At 49.1% G+C, this 21,292-nt stretch overlaps 1 long non-coding RNA gene, 1 pseudogene and 1 gene segment (V, D, J or C); 2 read left to right on the forward strand and 1 right to left on the reverse strand.

The window, feature by feature from the left end:
* Window positions 1-621: 621 nt before the first annotated feature.
* LOC138422310 (adenylosuccinate synthetase isozyme 2-like) lies at window positions 622-2,423 on the reverse strand (annotated as a pseudogene).
* An 8,590-nt stretch (window positions 2,424-11,013) lies between these two features.
* Window positions 11,014-13,473, forward strand: LOC138422249 (immunoglobulin lambda variable 5-39-like). The segment is given in 2 exon segments: window positions 11,014-11,155; window positions 11,274-13,473. Coding segments are annotated over 2 exon segments (453 nt in total).
* Window positions 13,474-20,207: 6,734 nt separating this feature from the next.
* On the forward strand, window positions 20,208-20,525 carry LOC138422250 (uncharacterized). The gene is made up of 2 exons (XR_011249811.1): window positions 20,208-20,330; window positions 20,439-20,525. It is a non-coding gene; the product is annotated as an uncharacterized lncRNA (long non-coding RNA).
* Window positions 20,526-21,292: the final 767 nt, after the last annotated feature.

Raw genomic sequence — 21,292 nt, forward strand, 5'->3', positions numbered from 1 at the left:
GTTCAGTGTGTACTAGGATGTTACTAAGATGTCCAGGTGTTTCAATGTGATGTAGTGTTTGCTATTATTGGTGTTAAATTTATTTATCAAACAGGTCTTTTAATGACTAAGTTTTTTTAAACATTGCGATAGTTATTCTAGGGAATAGTTTTTTCCTTTTAACATTTAATTAAATGTTCAATGTGTTAAATAATTCACAGAGAGAAACACATTTTGTGTTTGTACAAATTAAAGGACCCTTGAGTATAACACACGCCTACCACCAAAGGTCAAATTTGCAGTGGTCTCAAAGGAAAATGAACAGTTCAAAATTTAAACAGAATTTATATCACTACAAACATTTACAGGATTCCTCTCATCATTTTTTCAAACAACAAAGGTTACAGTGACAGAATTGAATGATCAGAATGTAAAAATATTTATGCAAACTGCATTAATTATTCTTACTTTTCAATAGAGATAAAATCTATGAACACACAACAATAATGAAGGAAAACTTCATTTTTGAAAGTAATTCTATTTTAGATTTCAAACAATATTCATTATATTATTATTAAAATTAAAAGAAAATATGGCACCATGAGCAGGAGAAGCAACAAATATTTTGCCAATTATGCCAGCTAAGGAAATTGCCAAATTGCCAAAGTGTATCTCCACACCAGTCATCCATCTTGGAAGACTGGAAGCGACTGTAGGGCCTAAACCTCATTTCAGTGTCTTTATTCTTAGAATTCGTAGATCATCAATGAAATATTTAAGAAAGTCCTTTCCCCACCTCTCCAGGAATGTTTCTTGTATCACTGGAAATCCTTAATAGGGTTGAATCATAGACTCTGGATTTATCTAAGCAAATCTATTTAACTGGAAATTGAACTTCATCTTCAATAAATCAAACAGTTCTGGGCATTAATAGGTAGTTCCTTAAATGTCCTTGCATTCCATATCTGTGTGTTCCATTCTGGAGGGTCTTATATTTAAATCCATTTATTTAAGAGTTCTTGGTTTACTGGGAAATGAGTTATAACCTCACCATCTAACTTGTATGCAACTTCAACTCTGATTTCCATAAATATATCCAAAATATCAAAAGTTTTAAGTACCGATGCAGTAAATCCATTAATCATATGAGCATATTTAATCAAAACAAGGTCCAACCAGACACGTGTTCTTTCCCTTCCTGTAGTTACACCAAACCCTCTACCCCTTGTTTGTAATAATTCTCCAATTTCATTGTCTTGCTCTGTAGGAAAGGGACCAATCCCAGCTCTAGTTGTAGAAGCTTTCACAACTCCATACACTTCTCCACGTTTTAAGGGGGCATAGCCAAGCCAGTACAAACACCTCCAACTGTACAGCTCAAAGAGGTTACGAGAGGATGGCTTTCAAAATCAGTATCTAGCAGTGCTGCAACTGCACCTTCACCAAGATTTTCTTCGATGGTCCATGAAAAGCCTCATATAGGAAATAAACTCCATATATCTCGCAGTTGGTTTCACCTTTTCCATATAACCCTTGAGTTTTTGGAATTCATCTTCAATGTCTATTTCCAAAGTGGGGTATATAGATTTGTAGTGGTTAGCCAGAACTTGGAACCTCTCAGAAAAGCCATCAAAGTCAGAAACAAGATCACATATCCTAAGTCCACTCTGGTCCTCTTGGGAAGAATAAACAGGGAGAATGCCCTTTCTGTGGTACCCCAACTTTTTCCTGCTTCTTCTCCTCTCTGTTGTTCCAGGATGAGCTCTGTCAGGTAGGAGAAGCCTTTGACCAGCCTTCCAGACCTTTCCCTTTTGGAACATTTTTTTTCTGCTTCCTCACACAATCCAGGTAGGTGAATTACCACATCATTTCCAGTGAATGCAGTAACATTCGGGCTCCACTGGGAGCCTGAGTTGTTCACTGGGTGAAAGACGAAAGTCACCCTCCACAGAATACGCAACTGTTGAGGCCAGCGTTACTTCCTCCCTGGCAGTGGCACAGCGTGCTGGCGTCCTGCGCCAGCAGATCAGCACCTTCCCCTTGCCTTCGTGGTCCCACTGCCCGCCAAGTGCCAGGGTCGCCAGGTTCCCCCCAGGCTGCTCCCTGGGGCTGCCTCGGTCGCCTTGGACAAGGAGGATGCCCCCAGGTTGGTCTCGGCAAACGCCCAGGCTCCAGAGACACGAGAAGAGCCCGAAGGGTTCAGGGGCGACTGGGAGTGTGTGAACTGGATTGCTCTGTAAATTTATGTTTGAGAGTCTTCATATCAAATATAACATATATTCTAAACAGTAACATTTGGTACCACTGTCAATGTCTTAACCTGAGATTGGGATTTTTCTGCTTTTCTAACGTTTCACTTTGTCGAGAGGACTTGGATCACTGTTTACAACGGTGGTCTGTGATGTCCCCTTCTGCTGGTTTGGTGGTCAGGTTGTTTCTTACACTTGATTGGTTGACTGATGGCTGTGCGGGGTCGTCACTGCTCCTGGGCTCTCGGGTTGTGGGGGCGCGGCCGCTCTTCACAGTGAACTGGCTTCTCACTGGCGTGGATTCTCTTGTTGCAGAGCACCAGTCCTGGGCGATGGAGCTTCAGCAGCTCGGCTTTCCTGCTGAGTTGCTCTGCAGAATGTGGGAGCTTCCTGGCTTCAGCACTGTGACCATGTCCCCTCCATTGACAGGCAGATCGTTAAACACACGAAAACAAGGGAAGTGGGATAAATTTCCCTCTTAGGTGCTTTATCTATGGGTTGTATGTAAAACACTTTAACTGCTTTCTCAGAGAAACACAACTTTTACATCTTTTTCAAGGCTTAAAAAAATACAAATCCAATGTATGGGAACCATATAACTCCTGAAGTTTTTTAGATATTTACACTAAATAAGGATACATTATGTCTTTTTGTGGAGTAATTTCATGACAAAATATTCTGTTTCTTCTAAGCATCTTCATCTGTTTACTTATTTTCTCTACTAGAACAAATGTTGTACCTTCTTAGAAAACTGAACTTCATTCCCTTTTTAATGCATGTTTTCCCCACATGTTGCCAGCAGCGGGCACTGTGGGACTGCCCTGGGTTCCTGCACAGCTGCTCAGGGAGCCTTAGTCCCTCCAGGAGCTGGGCTGGAGGCAGGGCCTGTGCTCCTGGGGGGACTCAGCAGTGTGTCCTGTCTGACTGCAGAGACCCGTGAGCAGGGACCTGTGTGGTCTTGGCAGGTGCTTCCTCCAGGGGCTCCCAAGAGGGAACTCTCCTCCACCCCCTGAGTCTGGGCTGTGAACTGAGCTCCAGCATCAGGGCTGAGAGATAGGCTGGGTGGGCCCTGGGTGGACCCCTATTTGCATGGCAGCCCTCCTCTCAGAGTCAGGGGGAGAAAAGGAGGCCTGAGGCAGCCCAGCCCACTGTGGGGACCAGGGTCCTGTGAGCACCATGGCCTGAACTCCTCTCCTGCTGGTCTCCTCTCTGCACAGGAAGGCACAGGCCCCGGGCACCAGGGCTCAGCCCCCAGCCTCATCAGCCCCTGGGGCGTAGACTCTGGGAACCTTTCCTGCAGCTCCTGCCCCGTCTCCCCTGTGTCTGTGTCTGCAGGTTCCCTCTCCCAGCCTGTGCTGACTCAGCCGGCCTCCCTCTCTGCATCTCCGGGAGCATCAGCCAGACTCTCCTGCACCCTGAGCAGTGGCTACAGTGTTGGTAGCTACCAAATGTCCTGTTTCCAGCAGAAGCCAGGGGGCCCTCCCCAGTACCTCCTGATGTTCAAGTCAGAGTCGGATAAGCCCCAGGGCTCCAGGGTCCCCAGACACTTCTCTGGATCCAAGGCTGCCTCGGCCAACACAGAGCTCATGCTCATCTCTGGGCTGCAGACTCAGGATGAGGCTGATTGTAACTGCTACTGTCACCAAAACACTGGTATTTACCAGGGGCTTCAGACTGTGCAAGGCTGAGCAGGCACTGCGCCCCTGCGTCCTCCCTGCCGCGGCCATCATTGCTGCTCTACTCTCGCTCTGGTTAACCTCCTGTGGTCACTTCTGAGTTTGCTGAGAACAACAGATCTGACCTGTCCTGTAGTGCCCTCATCTCATATCTCAGACCTACCCACGGCTCTGATCGCTCAGACTGCCATGTTTTGACACACATCTTCCTCAGTTCAGCTCAGTTCAGTTCAGTTGCTCAGTTGTGTCCGACTCATTGTGACCCCATGGACCGCAGCACACCAGGCCTCCCTGTCCATCACCAACTTCCGGAGTTTACTCAAACTCGTGTTCATTGAGTTGGTGATGCCATCCAACCATCTCATCCTCTGTCCTCCTCTTCTCCTCCCACCTTCAATCTTTCCCAGCATCAGGGTCTTTTCCAAATGAGTTAGTTCTTTGCATCAGGTGGCCAAAGGATTGGAATTTCAGCTTTAGCATTGGTCCTTCCAATGAACACTCAGGACTGATTTCCTTTAGGATGGACTGGTTGGATCCCCTTGCAGTCCAAGGGACTCTCAAGAGTCTTCTCCAACACCACAGTTCAAAAGCATCAATTCTTCGGCACTCAGCTTTCTTTATAGCCCAACTCTCACATCCATACATGACCACTGAAAAAACCATAGCCTTGACTAGACGGACCTGTGTTGACAAAGTAATGTCTCTGCTTTTTCATATGCTGTCTAGGTTGGTCATAACTTTCCTTCCAAGGGGTAAGTGTCTTTTAATTTCATGGCTGCAGTCACCATCTGCAGTGATTTTGGAGCCCCCAAAAATAAAGTCTGTGATTGTTTCCTCATCTATTTTCCAAGAAGTGATGGGACCAGATGCCGTGATCTTAGTTTTCTGAATGTTGAGCTTTCAGCCAGCTTCTTCACTCTCCACTTTCACTTTCATCAAGAGGCTCTTTAGTTCTTCTTCGCTTTCTGCCATAAGGGTGGTGTCATCTACATATCTCAGGTTATTGATATTTCTCCTGACAATCTTGATTCCAGCTTGTGCTTCCTCCAGTCCAGTGTTTCTCATGATGTACTCTGCATAGAACTTAAATAAGCAAGGTGACAATATACAGCCTTGACGTACTCCTTTTCCTATTTGGAACCACTGTGTTGTTCCATGTCCAGTTCTAACTGTTGCTTCCTGACCTGCATACAGGTTTCTCAAGAGGCAGGTTAGGTGGTCTGGTATTCCCATCTCTTTCAGAATTTTCCACAGTTGATTGTGATCCACACTGTCAAAGGCTTTGGCATAGTCAATCAAGCAGAAATAGATGTTTTTCTGGAACTCTCTTGCTTTTTCCATGATCCAGCAGATGTTGGCGATTTGATCTCTGGTTCCTCTGCCTGTTCTAATACTAGCTTGAACATCTGGAAGTTCACAGTTCACATATTGCTGAAGCCTGGCTTTACTTTACTGAGCATTACTTTACTAGTGTGTGAGATGAGTGTAGTTGTGAGGTAGTTTGAGCATTCTTTGGCATTGCCTTTCTTTGGGATTTGGAATGAAAACTGACCTTTTCCAGTCTTGCGGCCACTGCTGAGATTTCCAAATTTGCTGGCATATTGAGTGCAGCACTTTCACAGCATCATTTTTTAGGATTCGAAATAGCTCAACTGGAATTCTATCACCTCCACTAGCTTTGTTCGTAGTGATGCTTCCTAAGGCCCACTTGACTTCACATTCAAGGATGTCTGGCTCTAGGTGAGTGATCACACCATCGTGATTATCTGGGTCGTGAAGATCTTTTTTGTACAGTTCTTCTGTGTATTCTTGCCACCTCTTCTTAATATCTTCTGCTTCTGTTAGGTCCATACCATTTCTGTCCTTTATCGAGCCCATCTTTGCATGAAATGTTCCCTTGGTATCTCTAATTTTCTTGAAGAGATCTCTAGTCTTTCCCATTCTATTGTTTTCCTCTATTTCTTTGCATTGATTGCTGAAGAAGGCTTTCTTATCTCTCCTTGCTATTCTTTGGAACTCTGCATTCAGATGCTTATATCTTTCCTTTTCTCCTTTGCTTTTCACCTCCCTTCTTTCCACAGCTATTTGTAAGGCCTCCCCAGACAGCCATTTTGCTTTTTTGCATTTGTTTTTCTTTGGGACGGTTTTGATCCCTGTCTCCTGTATAATATCATGAACCTCTGTCCATGGTTCATCAGGCACTCTGTCTATCAGATCTAGTCCCTTAAATCTATTTCTCACTTCCACTCTATAATGATAAGGGATTTGATTTAGGTCATACCCGAATGGTCTAGTGGTTTTCCCTACTTTCCTCAACTTAGGTCTGAATTTGCAATAAGGAGTTCGTGATCTGAGCCACAGTCAGCTCCTGGTCTTGTTTTTGCTGACTGTATAGAGCTTCTCCATCTTTGGCTGCAAAGAATATAATCAATCTGATTTCGGTGTTGACCATCTGGTGATGTCCATGTGTAGAGTCTTCACTTGTGTTGTTGGAAGAGGGTGTTTGCTATGACTAGTGTGTTCTCTTGGCAAAACCCTATGAGCCTTTGCCCTGCTTCATTCTATACTCCAAGACTAAATTTGCCTGCTACTCCAGGTGTTTCTTGACTTCCTACTTTTGCATTCCGGTCCTCTATAATGAAAAGGATATCCTTTTTGGGTGTTAGTTCTAAAAGGTCTTAGAGGTCTTCACATCTTCCTAATCAGAAATAAAAATCCCCCAGTGGATATGCTATAAGTGGCAAAAAGAGGCTGGTTCCTGCTCTGCTTCACTCAGACTCCAAAAAATTAATAATGCAAATATCTGTGTAAAAATCAAGTTTTACTTCTTAATAAAAATTTTCAAAAGATCTGTCCTGTGTCATTTAATCTTTTCTTAATTAAAACCTTACAAAGAATTATATTTCTGATATGTGACTCATCAATGAAAAATTGAAATAAACATAGATTGACCTTCAGTTAAATTCATGCATGTATTTAAAGTAATGACCTTAACATTTTCACAAATCCATTAACATATTTTCATACATTTACTGTCTCAGGGAATTCCCAGGTGGTCCAGTGGCTAAGACTCCATGTTCCCAGTGCAGTCAGCCTGGTTCCATCCTTGTTCAGGGAACTAGATCCCACAAGCCACAACTAAGCCAGCACCCAGATAATGAATAAATAAATGCTTTTTAAGAATCTCAAAGTCACACACCTACAGTGTAACACACAGATTCAGTGTGGGGCAAACTGTAGTAGGGCCTCTTGTCCAACCAAACTTTCCCTGAACTGTATCTTCTTGGACCCACTGCTTGGAACAATTCATCCTAACAGCCACCACATATCAGGCTCCCTGGGGACACACGCTGCTCAGACCCTTCAGAGTCTCACTAAAAACGGACAGGAGCACCCCCAGGCCTGCTCCCTGCAGCCTGTGCCCTGTGCCTGCAGGAGAGACGCCCTGTAGGAGTCACTTCGTAAGAGAGGACATGGGCATGGGGTCCAGAGTGTAGAAAGGTTTGCACACAGTAAAGATCCAGGCGTTTAGGAACCAAGGGCCCCACCCCCGGCCTCTCCCCCTACACCTTCCCACCTCGACAGAGAAGAGCCCCCTCCTCCTCACGGCTGAGGGGACGCACAGAGGAAGCAGGGCTCCGGCCACCAGGGAGGGGACCCACAGAGGAGGGACCCGCTCTCCTGCCCAGAAGGGGACGGGCCTCCCCGGGGCCAGCACTGCCCTGACCTCATCCTGATGGAGAGGAACCTGTGCCCTGGAAGCCCTCTCAGTCCTGACCCCGAGCAGCCCAGGGAGACGTGGACAGACTCGGCCTGAGGGGCCTCAGGGGAGCACACAGGGGCCCTGAGGTCACAGCGGACACAGAGGAGGCCCCTGAACTGGCTCTGAGGCGGGGACAGTGCCCAGGGCAGAGGCAGGAGCTGTCCCTGAGGGCTCCGCTCACCAGGGCACAGGAAGCGTGTCCGGGCCTGGACACCAGGGGGCGCGCGAGGGCCATTCCTGAGCTGGTGAGTGGGGTGAGAGCTGGGCCCAGGCCCTGGCACTGCCAGGCAACCAGTGCTCAGGGCTCCTGGATGGGACCTCCCGGCCCTGGGCCCCTACAGCCCCGCTCCAGTCCACACCCTACACCCCTCAGGCACAGAGACAGGAGCCAGGGCCCAGGGAGGGGTCACAGAGCTGGGGGGGGGGATCAGAGAGCTGGAGGGGGTCAAAGAACTGGGGGGTCAGAGAGCTGGGTGGGGGAATCAGAGAGCAGTGTGGGGTCAGAGAGCTGGGGGGGTCAGAGAGCTGGGGGGTGGGGTGGGGAGGACGGTCATTTGCATGAAAGGCCCCGCCCCCTCTCAGGGTATGAAGAGGGACAGGAGCGGTGTGGGGATGCTCTGCTCAGCTGTGGGGCCTCAGACGGCAGGACGCCCTGACCGTTTCCACCATGGCCTGGTCCCCTCTGCTCCTCACCCTGGGCGCTCTCTGCACAGGTGACTGGATGCGGGGACAGGGGATGGGCCCTGGGAAGACTCACAGGCCCTGCTCCCTGATCTTGTGTCTGGACCGCAGAGTCACCATCTCTGTCTCTCCCCCTTCCAGGATCCTGGGCCCAAGCTGTGCTGACTCAGCCGCCGTCCGTGTCCGGGTCCCTGGGCCAGACGGTGACCATCTCCTGCTCTGGAAGCAGCAGCAACATTGGAATATTGGGTGTGAGCTGGTACCAACAGCTCCCAGGATCGGCCCCCAAAACCCTGATCTATGGTAGTAACAAACGACCCTCGGTGGTCCCCGACCGATTCTCTGGCACCAAGTCTGGCAACACAGGCACCCTGACCATCACTTCGCTCCAGGCTGAGGACAAGGCCGATTATTACTGTGCGTCTGCTGACCTCAGTCTTAAGAGTCCCACAGTGCTCCAGGCCAAGGGGGAAGTGAGACAAAAACCTGCTGTCCTCTCAGAGTCAGGGCTCTGGGGGCAGAAACATCCTCTGCAAAGGCAGCCGCTTCGTCTGTTTGGCCTAAGACTGTGCTCAGTCACACCACGGAACTTGATCCAGAAAAAGCTGTTCACATCTTTCTTCATTCACCCCTTCTCCAGCTTTCCTTGGCAGCAACACATTGTCTGATTTTCTCAACTTGAGCAGAAATCCCCAGTGCCAGGGGCAGGTGCCCTGGGGTCAGAGTCCATGATGGGTCGGGTCAGAACGAGAGGAACACAGCACGGTTCTGTCTGACTCTGGACTCGTCAGAGCGTCCAGTATGTGTCCTGGGCCCAGCAGCTCTCCTTCTCTCTGAGGCCAGTAGTGGACGCGGGGGGGTCCCTGTTCAGGTCCCTGGCCTCAAGTCTGGTGTTCAGGCTCCTCGGCCATCACTGGGCTGAGCTGAGGCCCAGGATGCTGCTCCTGCCTTTCCTGTGACAGCCTCTCAGGCTCAGCCAGGGCTCCAGGCTCCTGGCCAGGCAGCCCGGGAACCTCCTCCACTGGCCTTTGCCCACGTGGGGAGCAGGGTGCTCACTGGAGAGTGACTTTCCTGCACCTGGGCCCCAGGGGACATGAGAGCTCTCAGCTGTGAGCAACAGTCTTGCCTCTCACTTCCTGCTCCTCTGTCCAGGGGTCAGTGCCTAGACCTGAGGTCCAGGCTCGGATGGACGGGAAATTACACAACAGAAATGTCAGTGAACTTGACCTCCAGCGATACCTGGACACAGGGTGAGAGACCCAGGGGAGGGACTTCCTCCATGTCAGCAACTTCGTCTCAAGAGCAGGGTCCTGGGGGCCCTCCTCCACAACCTGGACCCCTCCCTTCGTGTCCTCACTCCTGAACAAAGACTGTCCTTTAGGGAGAGTGATGGGATGTGGGTTTGGAGGCCTTTGTCCTGCCTTGCGCTCCTGGCACCTGGGCACAGGGCGTGGGGCATCCATGCTTCCTGTCACCTTCTCACCCTCCTTCAAGGGGGTCCTGATGGCTCTGTCCTTTACCAGTTCCTCTCTTCACCTGTTTTCCTCTTTTTCCTACACAAGCATCCATGCATTGGAACAATAGGAAAAGGATTTAGTATGAACATTTTGTTTGATATGAGATGAATCTCACAAACACGGGTTGAGAAAAGAAAATGATCATATGAATTTTATTAAATGGCTAAGTTACAAGAACATCTCATCTGAACACAAAACCGTACTTTTACTTTCCGTTGATTAGCATTATTTTTGTCCCTTAATTTTCCTAAGTAATGGAGACATTAAGTCCTCCTGCACGAAATTACATGTATGTAAATGAGTATGTACTAGCAATACTACAATTGTGTCTAGGTGTTTCTATTTTTACATGGATTTTATTCTTGGTTCTAAATTTATTTTTTAATATGTCTTAATATAAAATACAACTTGTAGATGGAAAAAATAACATTTGGTATTAGTATCAAGTTCTTATATTTTGAATTTTTTGTTAACTTTCTGATTAGAACATTTTGATCAATAGTTAATGTTAGTGGCTTGTAATATTTCCTCTTATAAATTTTTCGGGTATATGTACAAATGTTTAACGAATTCTCAAAAAACTAGGAAATATTGCATCTTTTTTCAATGTTTTTTAAAAACACATGCCTACAATGCAAATCAGTTAGAACAATGTAGTGGCTCGAGTTTGTTACATATTTCAGGTGAGGAAATACATGTTATGTCTTTTTGTGGACTAATTCCATAGTAAAATTTCCATATTTTTCTAAGGAAATTAATCTTCTTGCTTGTTTTCTCTACTAGCTCACAGATGCATCTTCCTAGAGAAGTTTGCATTTTACCTCCTTAATTCTGGAGGTTCTTTTTTGCTTTTATTTCCCACGTGTGACCAGCGGGGGCGCTATGGGACTGCCCTGGGGACCCTGCATGGCTGCTCAGAGAGCATCGCTCACTCCGGGAACTGGGCTTCGGGCAGGGCGTGCACCCCAGGGGGTACTCAGTAGTGTGTCCTCTCCGGCTGCAGAGTCCCCTGTCATGTGGTCTCAGCAGGTGCTTCCTCCAGGGGCTCCCAAGAGGGAACTCCCCTCCACCCCCTGAGTCTGGGCTGTGAGCTGAGCTCCAGCATCAGGGCTGAGAGATGGGCTGGGTGGGCCCTGGGTAGACCCCTATTTGCATGGCAGCCCCTCCTCTGGCAGAGGCTGGGGCAGAACAGGAGGCCTGGGGCAGCCCAGCCCCACTGTGGGGACCAGGAAGCTGTCGGCACCATGGCCTGGACTCCTCTCCTGCTGGTGCTCCTCTCTCTCTGCACAGGTAGGCACAGGCCCCGGGCACCAGGGCTCAGCCCTCAGCCCCATCAGCCCCTGGGGCACAGACTCTGGGAACCTTTCCTGCAGCTCCTGCCCCGTCTCCCCTGTGTCTGTGTCTGCAGGTTCCCTCTCCCAGCCTCTTCTGACTCAGCCAGCCTCCCTCTCTGCATCTCCGGGAGCATCAGCCAGACTCTCCTGCACCCTGAGCAGTGGCTACAATGTTGGCAACTATAGCATATACTGGTATCAGCAGAAGGCAGGGAGCCCTCCCCGGTACCTCCTGAGGTTCAAGTCAGACTCTGATAAGCACCAGGGCTCTGGGGTTCCCAACCGCTTCTCTGGATCCAAAGATGCCTCGACCAACGCAGGGCTCCTGCTCATCTCCGAGGTGCAGCCCGAGGACGAGGCCGACTATTACTGTGCTGTGTCGCATGACGACACTAATGCTCACACGGTGCTCCAGACCAGTGAGGAAGAGCAACAGAAACATCGTCCACTCACCCCTGCTCATGGCTCGGATGAAGTCTAGCTCAGGGGGTGACTTCTAATTGTCAGATGTTAGATAAGCAACCAATTTTCCTTAAACCAGCAGATTTGATAATATTGTATTTTGCTTCAATTTAGCTTTTAGATTGCTAAGATACTTTTATCCAATGCAGGTTTTCCTGGGCAAACATTTCTTGTTCAGAGACAAAAATTTTTCGATAAAGACATTGGCTGAGCCCAGAAGAGGTGGTTTCAGACCAGGCCCAGCTCAGGGTCAGGGGTTCAATAAGACAGGCTTCTGTGAGTGTTTCACTTGGGATTTTGTGATATAAAAGTCAACATGCAGAAATGAATTGTATTTCGTAGTTCAGTATTGAACCTCCAGTTTCTGAAAATAAAACCACTAGCATGTATGATACAGTCAATATAAAACACTTAAATCTGAGGAATATCAGAAGTCTGTGCATTGAAAATTACAAACATGCAAGAGAAATTAAAGGCATAGTGAGTAGTGACTCCTCATCTGTAGTTCGAAACACTGAATGTCACTAAGATAACAGTCATTAAAAGTAGTGCAACATAACATTGTAAAGCCACACACCAGGCTTCCCTGTCCCTCACTGCTGGGAGCCAGAGTGAGGAATCCCACCCGTGGCAAAGGTCATGAGGAAGGAAGCCCGACAAAACGCAAAGGCGTGATCCGGCTTTGGGGGGTTCCCCCTGAGTTTTCCTGATCATCTACCCCCAAAACCAGAGTCTGCCTGCTTTGTTACTGTGGTTTTCACTCTTCTGACATTCTCTGGAAAAATGTTAATTCAGGGCTTCAGTCTCCTGCATCAGCTCAGACCCCTTTGATGGCTCTCTAACTTGCCTGACAGGTTCCCCCTGCCTTTTTACAATTTGTGAATTGCTTACAGCCCCCCAACCATGAGAGGCACAAAGCTTAAAGCATCTTAAAGATACAGAGCCTTTTCTAAAGAGCTAAAAATCATATTGGTGATGGGTTTTCACTGTTGACTCGACGACTGCTGCTAGGCCTCCATATTCTTTATCTTTTAGGCACCTGAAGGATATTAATCAATGTAATTGGGATTTAAAAATAGGCTTATAGTAGTTTTGATGTTAGCAACACTAGACTTTTGAGTTAATTCCTTTTCTCTTTGTAATAAATCACTGTAGTTCTTTCATTGTTATAAATTGTTGTGCCCTTGCTATGTAAGAATGTAACTTTATTAGTGCTTTCTGAGAGTGGCACCAGACTTTGGGAAGAACAACACGAATAAGTCTTCTGGTCGACAAACCCTTATCAGAAAAGGGCCGTAAAATGTTAATTGGCCTTCTGGCCAGAAGATGATGTGAATCACCTAAGACTTATGTATACAACTAGGTATGCAGAGAGAAAGCCTGGTCTCAACAGGAGTCAGGGCTGCTGATGCTGCAGAATTTTATATTATCCATTGATCTCTATGTACAAAAAAAAGGTATAAAAGGCCTTTCTGAACAATAGAGGATGGGCAAGTCACTGGACTGGTTCCCCCCGTGTCTTTACTCTACTTTCTGGTTGAATTCCCGTCTAGGGCATGGAGGCTCACCATGTCTACTAACTTGCCCCGGCTTTTAAGATCCACGTGAGAGGGAGCCCAAGGTGGGGCATGCCCCACTATTCAAGAGGATGCCGGTGGCCTAACGTAGATGGTGCAAGCTCCTTGTCTGGAACTTTATTGGCTTTCCACGTAAACCAAGTTATTCAGCACTTTTCTCCACTAAATTTTCCTACTATACTATTTCTTCTTAATTTCTTTTATATTTCTAAATAAATAAGTTTTTCCTCGCCTACTCCATCTCCTCTTCAAATTCCCTAGATCCACTGGGGCAGGACCCTGGCACCTCACCATCCTGGAGTTTGCCCAAATTCAAGTCCATTGGATCCGTGATGCCAGCGAACCATCTCAACCTCTGTCATCGCCTTCTCCTCCTGCCCTCAATCTTTCCTAATGAAAGGTGTTTTCCAATGAGTCATAAATATGAAATTATGCTGAAAATTAAGGAGAATGAATAGGAAAATGTACAAGTCTACAATTATTAAAAATAGTATATAATTTTAACATTATATAAATTTAAAGGTAGTTTAAAAATGTGTGTTACTCTGGTCCCAGTAATTAAAAAAAACATAAAATTTGACTGCGTTTGTATGATGAGGATAAACATTCAGCAAGAAAGATAAAAGAAAATTTGAGCAAGAGTGAAATATTTTCTTCCAGGAAAATTGAGTAGCCGGGCTGTGCAGTCCCTGCATTGTTTACAGTGTTGCTTCCTTACACCTGCTTCCCTTGAGAAGCTGGAGGGGGTGTGAGCAGTGGGGACGGGGCGGAGCCCTTAGATGTCAGAGGGAAAGATGCTGGTTCCTGACACCACTCAAGGGTCACTCTGCCTGCTCGGAGTCAGGCTCTGCAGCAGTGACATGCCACCTGCCCCCTCCCCACTGAGCACAGAGTCCGGAGCACAGTCTGGACTGTCTCAGCCGGGCCTACTGTCCAGCCCAGTGCTCAGGTCCTCTAGTCCCGGAAAGAGCGGCAGAGCTGGTGGTGTGAGGTGTCCGGGAACCAACAGGTCCCAGCCAGAGACCCCAAACCATGATGCCTGCGGGCCCCCAGCCATCAGAAGCCGCAACTGGTCCTTTGGCTCCAGCCGCAGTCACTCAGGTTCCTTGACCACTGGGGGCTCCTATCCTCGGATGAAAGAGGAGGAGGACAGGGGTGATCGTGATCCGGGCACCTGGACACAGGTGGTGCCACCACAGTCACCTTGCCTTCTGTGTCCCGGGAGCTGGGAGCAGAGTTAGCCTCACTCAGAAAGGCGGCTTCTGCTTCCCAAGCCAACAGGGAGTGAACACGTGGCAAGTGCTTTATTTAACTTAGGTAGGAAAGACGAGACCAGGAACCAGTACAGTGGGGTCACGGAGCATATTTCAAAACAAAATGCTTATTCTCCCTGAGAAAGGACCTCGAAGCAAGCTGTGTGTGCTTGTGTGCGTGTGTAAGGCACTGCTTCATTTCTAATGAAGGAGAAAGCGCTCGCCTCCTGCACAGTCGGGAGGCTGCATCCTTGGGGTCGCCACTGTCCTGACCTGAGCCTGATTTAAAGGAATACGTGTCCCCGACGCCCCCTCAGTCCTGACCTGTGAGCTGCCAAGCGCGCCATGTACAGACTGACCCTGAGGGTCGGAGGGGAGCCCACAGACGGCCCTGAGGTCACAGGGGACACAGAACGGGCTCCCGGCCTGAAGGCAAGAAGGAGACAGAGGACAGAGCAGGTCAGGGGCTTCCCTGAGGGGGCTGGTCCCCAGGTCACAGGATGTGTGTCTGGGCCTGGACCCCAGGGGGCGCTCGGGGGCCGATCGTGAGGTGGTTAAGAGGATGCGAGCTGGGACCCTGGCACTACCTGGTGGCCTCTGCCGGTGGCTCCCAGCTGTGACCTCCCACCCCAGGGCCACATACAGCCCCGCCCCAGCCCACCCACTGGCCACCCTCAGGCACAGGGGCCTGAGCCAGTGCCCAGGGACGGATGGGTGGGACTCATTTGAATGAATGGACCCTCCCTCTGAGGGCATGAAGAGGGGAAGGAGCCGTGTGGGGATGCTCTGCTCAGCTGTGGGGCCAGAGATGGCAGGACGCCCTGACCGTGTCCACCATGGCTAGGTCCCCTCTGCTCCTCAACCTGGGCACTCTCTGCACAGGTGACTGGATGGGAGAACAGAGGAGGGCCCCTGGGAAGATTCACAGGCCCTGCTCTCTGCACTCGTGTCTGGACCCCCGGGTCACCATCTCTGTCTCTCCGCCTCCCAGGATCCTGGGCCCAGGCTGGGCTGACTCAGCTGCCCTCCTTTTCCGGGATATTGGGCCAGAGGGTCACCATCTCTTGTACTGGAAGCAGCAACATAATCGGGGGTTATTATGTGAGCTGGTACCAACAGCTCCCAGGATCGGCCCCCAGATTCCTGACCTATGAAAATGGCTAAAGATCCTCAGGGGTCCCGGATCGGTTCTCTGGCTCCAAGTCTGGCAGCTCGGCCTCTCTGACCACCTCAGTTCATGCTGAGGATGACGCTGATTATTGCTGTTTCTCATGGGCTGATGGCTTGGAAGTTTGCACAGTGCTTCAGGCCAGAGCGGAAGACAAAGACCTGCATCCCCCACAGCCACGGGGCACCCCGGGCAAGGCGTCTGCCCCTCCCTTCCTGGAGGCCCTGAGGCCACGGAACCCAGCAGAATAGGTGTCCCCTGAGTGCAGCCCAGCTGTCCCCTCAGCCCGACTCCCCTCCCGAGGGCAGTGGCACACAGGGGGTGGTCACACGCCCCTGGATGACGGAGCTGCTCACACAGGTGCCCCTGGTTCCCAGGTCGGAGTCGGCAGCACAGAGCAGGGGGTCAGTGCCTCCCTTGCTGGGTCCCTGGGCAGCGAACGCACATCCCTGAGCTTCCGCCACAGAAGCATCTCCTGTTAAAGGAAAAGGAAATGGAACCCAGAGTTTCTTCAAGCAATTTCCACACAGTCCAGGATCCAGTAAAAACTGACACTTATATGAAGAACCAGGAAACTAAATACTAAAGGGAAGTGAGACTGCACAGACATCAACGGTGAGGTGCCTGAGATGATGACGTCAGGGGACAGATGTTTTTAGGGACAGACATCAGATCTATTTGATTAACAAATATAAACACTCTTGGGTCCAAAGGAAAAGGAGATAAATGTACGGGGAAAAAAAAAAGAATCATGAGAACAAGATAGTCTGAATTATGAGAACAAGAATAACCTGAAAATACGATAGGTGAGAATAAAGAAGTTCTGTGTATGCTATGAAAGACATGTAACATTTATTATTTGATTCATTTATTTGTTCATTGATAAGGTATTTGGTGACAGGGAAAAAGGCAGCCCCTCCTTCCTCAAAGGCTTCCCAGGAGTCATGAGGGGTAAAGAACCGCCTACCAGTGCAAAAGGCATAAGAGATGTGGGTTCTGTCCCTGGGTGGGAAGATCCTCTGGAGCAGGAAACGGCAGCCCACTTCAGTGTTCTTGTCTAGAGAATCCCATGGACAGACGGGCCTGGTGGGCTAGAGTCCACAAGGTCGCAAAAGAGTCAGACAGGATTGAGAACCAAGCAGCTGAGCAGCACCTTGCTCACAATCTCACCACTGTGAACGTTCCCCGAGCGCGTCACGAGGAGGCGATGTCTACCACTCAGAGTTGGCAAAACATCAGCACACCCGCGTGGTCCACTGAGCTGGCCCTGCCCCCGGGCTCAGCGGCCTGACTTGGACGGGACAGCAGGTGCTTCCTCTCAGGGGACAGACTCAGAGCTGCGGCCCCCAGGCCTCCTCCTGGGACTGAAGCTGCACCTGGGGCTGAGCACCCAGAATTGGAGGGTGAAGGGGTCAGGGGGTCATCAGTCCCCACCCTCTTCCCAGAAAGAGAGGAGGGGAGGAGCCCCCAGAGCCCACCCCGTGCACCCCTCCAGCTCTCCTCATCTCTGCTCAGAGCCTGCCCTCCCGCTCCCCTCACTCACGACTCTCCTCCCAGTCCTGGCCTCTCTCTTTCTACAGTCCTCCCGTGACCGTGTAGGTCTGTAGACCATGATCTCCATGGTCAAGAGCCAGCTCCCTTTGTCGGAAGATCATGGCTGTGTCTCCAGATCTTCCTGAAACACTCACTTCCTCGGCCCCTCCTTGAGCCTGTCTAACCCTTCCTTCCCGAGAAGCCTCAGATCCCTGGCACTCAGCTGTTGCCGGGGGCCAGCGTGAGGAGCTCCGACCATGCCAAAGGTCATGAGGAAGGAGGCTTGGCATACGCAAAGGCGTGATCAAGCCTCAGGAAACCCCCTGTTCCCGAGCATCTAACCCCAAAACCAGAGTCTGTTTTATGCTCTCACCTACATCTCTGACTTTACGGGGGGCTCTCCCCCATAACCGTTTCTCTCAGAGAAGGAGTAAACGTGCAGCTCCAAGGCAATAAAAATTCCTGGGCGCGACAAGAGTGTTTCAGCTTAGGGACTCCTCTGAAGGTTATCTAGCCCACCTGTATAGGTTCGTCCGGCCACATGTGATTGTTTACAGCCTCCCAACCTGAGAGGCACGAGATGTTTTAGACTTACTAAAGGCAAAATCTTTTGGGGAGTTGGAAATTATTAGTATAGTGTGTTGGTTAGGAATTATATTGGTGAAGGGTTCTTCATTTGTTGTGCCAATAATTGCTGCTAATTCCCTGCTCTGGGTGGGACAAGGATGTCTCAGGTCAAACCTCTCTGCTGACAGACTAGCTTGTGTGACAGGATTATCCATACTCCTGCCACATGATTGTTTACTACCTCTCAACCATAAACAGCACAGAGAGTTTTGGAGTATTTTGAGAGTCTTAATTAGCATAGGGCTTTTTCTTTTTGTTGAGTCAATGATTGCCGCCAGGCCTCCATATCCTTAGGCACTTGGGAATATATTAATCAATATATTTGGACTATAGAAAAGGAAATATAGTAGTTTGATGTTAGCAATACTAGACTTTTTGAGTTAATGGATTTTCTCTTTTGTAATAGATCACTGTGCTTTGTTATAAATCACTGTGTCCTTGCTATGCAAAAATGTAACTTTATCACTATCTTAAGACTAAATAGATCTTAAGGGGAGCATTGGTGAAAGGATTTTCATTTGTTGGGCTGATGTTTGCTGCTAAATCTCCATGTTCCCTACCCTTATAATGAATATAACTAACATACAGAAGAAATAAGTATTAACCTTTAAGCATATAGGAGAAATAAGTATTAACCTTTAAGACTAATCATGTTAACCTTGGGTTAAATAAATTCCTTTCTTGATTGTAACTCACTACACCCTCACCCTATAGGAATGCAACTTTATTTGGAGGGTAGTTCCTGGTTTAAGAAAAAACACCCTTGGAAGAAATAAGTTTTTTGGTTATCAGAAAGAAAGGATCATAAAATGTCAGCAGGTCTCACTCATGGCCAGAAGATGATGTACCTTTTTTTTATACATTTATGTGAAGCACCTGATTTTGATAAAGGTCAGGACTGCTGACCCCCGCGTGACTCTGTATTCATCCCTATGTGTAACAAAAGGTATATAAGCAAACCCAAAAATAAAGAAATCGGATCAGTTTCCAGAAAGACTGATTCCCCCATGTCGCTTCTTTTTTACTCCCGTTTTTCTGGCTGAATTCCCATCTGGAGCATGGATGCTATTCCACGTAATCCAAGTTATTCAGCCTCTTTTTCTCCACTAATCTTCCTACTATACTATCCATTTCTAATCTCTCTATATCTGTGATTAAATATGTATTTTTCCAAAGACGCTGACTCCGTCCCCACCTTCGAATCACCCTGGATCCACCGGGGCTGGACCCCGGCAACCTGTGACCCCAGGTCGTCCCCTCCCTCTTCCTCCCCAGGATCCCCTCATTTCCCAGGGGATCCATGAACCCCTCTAGTAGCTGATTTATCCCCTGAAACCTCACACTCTGTCCTGTGTGCCCATCGAGCGAGGAATCAGGTCGGGAGAGAGCCCTGGTCCTGAGACCTGGAGATGATTCCTGCCTGAGTGTCTGTGCTCAGCTGCTGTGGGACTGGCTTTATGCACAGTGAGCCTGGGGAAGCTGCGAGGCCCTGGGCTGGGAAAGCAGCCCTGTCCTGGGGCTCTGCCCCCAGGGCCGGCGCTGCTGCTCTGTCTGACCATGTCTATGGCCACGTCTGAGATTCCTGAGAACAGCTGATCTGCCTTGTCCTGTCCTGTGCCTCATCTCAGATCTGAGACCGACCCATGGCTCTGATAACTCAGCGTGCCCTGTGTCACTGAGAGAACGTCCTGCTACGACATAAAATCCCCCAGTGGAGATGCCGTACCTGTCAGAAAGTCTTTAAAATTATCTTATTTAGAGAACAGAGGCTACAAGGAAAATTATGTTTTAGAAATAGTACCATGGCAATGCAGAACTAAAACAGAGCCAGAGTGGACACAGCCTAGTGACCTGACAACAGCATTTGCTTCAGTTCAATTTAGGCATCTATTTTAAGTGATGACCTTAGATTTTTACTAATCCATGAACACATTTGGGTTCATTTAAAATCTCAAAGTCACACATCCACAGTGTAACACTCACATGCACTACAGGGTAAGCTACAGTTGGCTGTTGTTATCCATCCAAACACATCCTGAAGGGTAGAATTTCAAAAGCAATTTGGGGAAAGCTGACTCCAAGAGCTCTATCAGCAGGCCAGGATGTGTGTCTTGGTCCGGACACCAGGGGGCGCTCCGAGGCCTTTCCTGAGTGTCTGGAGGGGTGAGAGCAGAGCCCAGCCCCCTGGTGCTCCCTGGTGCTTCCTGCTCAGGGCTCCCAGCTGTGACCTCCTACCCCCAAGCCCCAAGCAACCCCGCCCCTGATCACACACTGGCCTCCCTCATGCACAGGAAGCTGACCCAGGTCCCAGAGGTCATCAGAGCATTGTGGGGGTTGGAGGGGTCATTTGCATGAAAGGCCCCGCCCCCTCTCAGGCTATGAAGAGGGGAAGGAGCGGTGTGGGGATGCTCTGCTCTGCTCAGCTGTGGGGCCGCAGACCGTGGGACGCCCTGACCGTGTCCACCATGGCCTGGTCCCCTCTGCTCCTCACCCTGGTCGCTCTCTGCACAGGTGACTGGATGGGGGGACAGGGGAAGGGCCCTGGGAAGCCTCACAGCCTTGCTCTCTGCTATCATGCCTGGACCCCCAAGTCACCATCTCTGTCTCTCCCCCTTCCAGGATCCTGGGCCCAGGCTGTGCTGACTCAGCCAACCTCTGTGTCCGGGTCCCTGGGCCAGAGTGTCTCCATCACCTGCACTGGAAGCAGCAGCAACATCGGTAGCTATGGTGTATGTTGGTACCAACAGCTCCCAGGATCGGCCCCCAAACTCATCTGTTGTACTACCAGTGGAGCCTTGGAGTCCTCGGACGGATTCTCCTGCTCCAGGTCTGGCAACACGGCCACCCTGACCATCAGCTCGCTCCAGGCTGAGGACGAGGCCGATTATTACTGTGCAACTTATGACAGCAGTAGCTATAATGGCACAGTGCTCCAGGCCAGGGGGGAAGTGAGACAAAAACCTGCTCTCCCCAAGACACGGGACTCCCGGGGCTGAAGCATCTCTGTCCAAGCAGACACTGGAGCAGCAGCTCTGAAATGGACATGAAATCGTTTTTCTTTGCACATGTGAGAACAAGAATGTGTGGTTGTACTCACAACTCACTGCATGTTTTCAGCCAAAACGCCCTCAGCTGCTCTTCCCAGTCCTGCTCCATGTAAGACCATTTAGGGCAAAGGGAATTTGGAATACTCCACCATATTCAAACCTACTTGTTCAAACATTATCATTTTAATTTCTAATCTTGAGTAGTGTGTTTTCTTATTATTGTCAACTGATATTTTAGAAGAATCTCAATTTAATGGCTTTATTGTTAACTTTCTTTGATAAGGTTGCAGGTATATTAATTCTACACCTGTTTACTGTTGGTTTCTCTAAGCCCCTAGAGCTGGTGCTGCTGTGAGTGACCACACCACAGCCCTGAGGCCCTGGACTGCTGAGACCGGCAATAGTTTCAGGGCCTGTGTGTGGGGA

Source organism: Ovis canadensis, chromosome 17, assembly GCF_042477335.2.
Source record: "Ovis canadensis isolate MfBH-ARS-UI-01 breed Bighorn chromosome 17, ARS-UI_OviCan_v2, whole genome shotgun sequence".
NCBI classification, from domain to species: Eukaryota; Metazoa; Chordata; class Mammalia; order Artiodactyla; family Bovidae; genus Ovis; species Ovis canadensis.